Source organism: Rhodamnia argentea, chromosome 1 (genome assembly GCF_020921035.1).
Source record: "Rhodamnia argentea isolate NSW1041297 chromosome 1, ASM2092103v1, whole genome shotgun sequence".
Classification (NCBI taxonomy): Eukaryota; Viridiplantae; Streptophyta; class Magnoliopsida; order Myrtales; family Myrtaceae; genus Rhodamnia; species Rhodamnia argentea.
In genome coordinates, this window is record NC_063150.1 from 4,077,695 (window position 1) to 4,082,245 (window position 4,551).

General features: G+C 42.6%; 1 protein-coding gene across 1 annotated transcript; it reads right to left on the reverse strand.

The window, feature by feature from the left end:
• Positions 1 to 117: 117 nt before the first annotated feature.
• LOC125316039 (CASP-like protein 4D1) lies at positions 118 to 2,257 on the reverse strand. Its single transcript, XM_048283019.1, has 3 exons — positions 2,109 to 2,257; positions 987 to 1,122; positions 118 to 384 (listed from the first exon to the last, which is right to left on the reverse strand). Exons 1-3 carry the CDS (start codon positions 2,255 to 2,257, stop codon positions 118 to 120), a joined length of 552 nt encoding a protein of 183 aa, XP_048138976.1.
• Positions 2,258 to 4,551: the final 2,294 nt, after the last annotated feature.

Sequence of the window (4,551 nt, forward strand, 5' to 3'; positions counted from 1 at the left end):
GGGGGAGGAGGTGGCGCAAAACAGGCTCTCTCGACGAACAAGAAGAAAGAAAATAGGAAAAAAAAAAGATAAACGAATATAAGTGAGTAAAATATATCTCTGCCGTTCAATTCACATTCATCTGAAGAAGCTACCTCTGGTGGATGAGTTGCGGTTGATGGACGAGAGTACAGAGACGATGACCATGCAGACCAACCCCAGGGCCAACAATCCGGTGGAGATGATTCCCCAGTTGAGGAATTTGATCGACTTCGACTTGTCGTCGTCGTTAATCGGGATATCGAACGAGACGAGGACATCGAAGAAGTTGCGGACGTATTTCTTTAACTCGAAGCTGATGGCAAACCCTGCGCCGATGCCCGTGGCCAAGAGCAAGGTTATGAGCTGCACAGACATCGACAATGAGGTAAATACAACATGGGGAAAAGTACAAAAAATGTTATAAACTTATTTTATTGGTGTCAATTCAGTTTTAAACTTTTCAATTAGAGCAAATTTAGTCCTAAACCATTTGTATTTGTGCCAATGTAGTCTATTCGGCCGGAGATTGCTAACATGGATGTCAGCCGTCTTACGTGACATAACTGTCGCTAATGTGAAAATTTTCTATAATCTTTTAATAAATTTTTCAAAGTTCTCTGTTTTTTATTTTATTTTTTCATCAATGGCGAGGGTTGCCGCCACAATGAGAAAAAGAAAAATATTAAAAAAATTAAAATATATATACGTTAACGCCGATCATGTCACGTAGGACGGTCAGCGTTTATGTAAGCGATTTCTGATCAAAATTGTCCGAATGGCTACATTGGCACAAATGCAAAAGATTTATAACTAAATTGATCCAAGTTAAATGTTTAGGACTAGATAGTTGCCAATGCTATAAAGTTAGGATTTTTTTGGCACTTTTTTCCTAAAATTGGAGTTATGCTCACAAGATAATGGTGTGAATTAAGAAGTGGCGTTTGGTAAGCGAATCAAGAACGTACCTTATCACCGTAGAAATCGAATTCGGGCAAGCACCCGTTGCGAAACATCCTCTTCTCGGTGCAGGCGTAGTATATTGCAAAGGGAAGCTGCACTATGATGTAAGCTGCCCCGATCACCGCGGTCGCTAGCACGTACCTAGAACATTGTTTCCGCTCCATAGTTTAGTTACCATTTTATTCCAAAAATAAATTTTTTTATTTTTATTTATGGATGAGTTTTAGAACCAAAAAATGCGTTTGATAACGACATAAAATTTCTAATTCTGGAATAGAAATTTGTTTGATAACGATTGAAAATTTCTATTTCTAGAAATTATTATTTACTATTTAAAAATAATAGGGTGGTTGCGGCGGGTGGCGATGTTTGCGGCAACCGGTGGAGGGTGGCCGTGGGCGGTGGTTAGCGGAGGGCGATGGATGGCGGCGGTAGGGGGTGGGTGGCGGCGGCTATCGATGAGGCGGGGGGCGACGGCAAGTGGCGGTGGGTGGTGGTCGGCTATGGCTGGTGGCGGGTGATCAAGGACATGGGTTGGCGGCTGCGAAGGTTGGCAGCAGCGGCCGGCGGTGGTCTCGATTGTGTGTGGCGGAGGTCGACGGTAGGTGGCGGTGGCCGGCGATGGGCAATCAAGGGCGGTGGTTGGCGGCGGCGAAGGTCCGTGGTCGGTAGTGGTTGGCGGCGGCTAGCGAAAGTCGACGGTGGCCGATGATGGTTGAGATGGCCGGTGGAGGGTGGCGGTGGGCGGTGGCGGCCGGCAGTGAGGTGAGGGGGATGGCGGGCGGCGGCGGGTACTTGAGAAAAAGGGAGGGGTTATTATTTCTAATTTCCGTTTCTCCGAGAAGCTAAATTTTTTGTTTTCGATTTCCCTTCCAAATCTATTTCTAGAACAAATTTTTGTTTCAGAAATAGAAAAATAGAATTACGTTACCAAACGAGTTTTTGTTCCAAACATGTTTCGGAAATAGATTTGGAATAGAAACAGAGAAGTAGAATTGTTGTCATGTGCCCCAAGTGATCAAGAATAAGTTTTACCATATTATCACGAACATCTCTTCGGACAATGCTGGACGTAGGGAATCCGAGAGTTCGAGGTGATAATCGGTCACCAAATAAAACTGTTTTACCTGTAACTGTTGATATTCTTGAAGGTTGTCTTGAGGCCGTTGCTGTCCGTGAAGCGGTTGGCGACCATCAGAGCCACGGAACCGGCCAGGGCGAGCAGGCTGAAGATCCTGAACACGAGCATCGAATTCGCTACCCTTCGGTTGGCCATGTCTTTGCAACCCTCCCTCCGATTTTCGACTCTTTTGCAGTCTTTCCAGGCCGGTCGCGGTCACGGACGCACGGGTGCCGCATCCTCTTGTGAGCAGAGTCCTTTTATAATCAGAAGCTGCCATTTGAATCTCTCTTCTTGCCTCCTTGGTTATGTCAAAATCATTTTTGGCTGCATTAGTATTGTTCCTTAGCAGCCCTTTTCGCAGGAGACGGTAGGCCGGACGAGAATGTCCAGTTGCCCAAGCATAGTATAAAACGGAAACTTCCTTGTTTTACGTTCATTGTTAACATTCTGCAACTAATTAATTTTTTTTCAGACTCAATGATTTAATGTAAGGTTCGACGCCGAAGGATTATAATGGTCGTAATTTTTGTCCAATGTTGCTCTGTGTATACTAGCAATAAGCCGGTCTGGATTAAATCTTGAAGATTGCTTGGCATCAACCCGGGAGGCAGCTATTGCTCTCCCGTGTCTCAGGCCGTCGAGTTTTTATAGCTCCATCCGATCGCCGGAGTGTACTCCTCATTTCGCACATGCACAGTTTTCACTTCACGACAATCAATCATAGATCGTCATGCAAAGGGCATGACTCGAGGTTTTAGAAGAGAACATTTTTCTTAAAAGAAATTTCAGGTGAAAATGGCTAAGCAAACTTGGTTATTCTATGCAATTCCCTAATTGAACAAGTCATTACCCATATAAGTGGATTAAATTTCAAGAGTGATTGGATATGAGATCATGGAAATGTAAATTATCATTAAATAATGAAGAGGGTACATGTACCCTTTCGTTGAAAATCGTTCGAGCTTTTTCTAAGAGTATGGTATGGGTTACTTCAGCGCCGTAGCGCCTGGTACTCGAACATTGGCTCAAGAGATTTCCTCTACCCCCTTCTTACCTTGAAAAATGTTAGCCTGATTAGTCAACATTTATATGTAAATATTTTTGAACCACGTGCAAAGATTTGAACTAAACCCACTTCGTTATGGGGACGGGATAATCCTATATATACATATATTTAGTATATATATTATATATTTATTGTGTATATATATTTCCTTATATTATGTGTATGCCATCGAGGTATTATCTTGCCAATGCTACGCGTCATCAAAGAATTTCGAAAAACCGCGCGGGGATATCAAGAAGAAGTCTCGAACGCATCTCCTGGCATTGCTTAGAACAATATGAAAGTGAGATACGGGATTGAGGCGTCACACTATGCATGTAGAATCGGTCCTCCACGATCTTCCTTATGTCCTTTTGGATTTTGTATTTGTAGTTAGACGATGCCAGAATCTTTCCTCTTGTTCTTCTTGTGCTCTTTCCGAGCGTGAAACAAATCTGAAAGCATGATCTGAGCTTACTAACGCATTCCAAACCCTTGGGCAAAGGTTCAAATCTTTCTAGTCTCTCTTTAAGTTCTTTCGTTTCTTGTTTTTAACGTCGAGAATGCTGAGGAATGGAGTTACTAGTGAGCTAGTCGTAGCTCGATTAGCAAAGTATTCGAACTTGTCGCGATTGTGTGTGTGTGTGTGTTAACTATGAGCTAACCGAGCCTCGGACGCTCTCATTCAATATCAAGCTTGAGTCGACTAGATCAGATTCGAATAGTAAGTTATATTGACCCGACAATTTTGTCCCTGTTCTTTTGGGAGAGGAGCATACAAAACATTGGATTAATAGCTGAAAAAGTCTCAAACTTATTATACGGATGTCAATTCAGTCCTAAACTTTTCACTTTTATCAATTGAGTCCTAAACCTTTTGACAATTTATCAATCTAGTCGATCCGAGAAATTTTGATCGGAAATTATTGACGTGAACGTCGGCGGTTTTATATGGCACAACCGACGTTAACGTGAATAATTTTTGTATTTTCTAATTTAAAAAAAATCTTAAATTTTTACAATCTTTATTTTATTTTTTCCCCTTTTTTACTACTAAGTCTGGCACTGGCCTTGGTCCTTGCCTGTGACCGTAGAGGGCTTCGCAGCCCTCGCCCAATGGCCGGCAAGGGTCAATTGGCCCATAAACGAAGCCTTGATAAGTTAGTATAAGAATAGTCAATAATTTCGTAAGGGTTGACCAGTTAGCGGCAAGTCAAATGACAAATATTTGACGCATGCATATACGTCAAGCCAACAAAAGGTCCATGCAGGAAAACGTCCAATTCCGGGTCAAAGACAGACTCCCTTAAATATCTCTTCACCGCTTCTCTTTTCTGGATCTCCGCCTCTTCTCGTCTACTTATATTCCCACAAAACTCATTCGCTTCACACAACACAGACG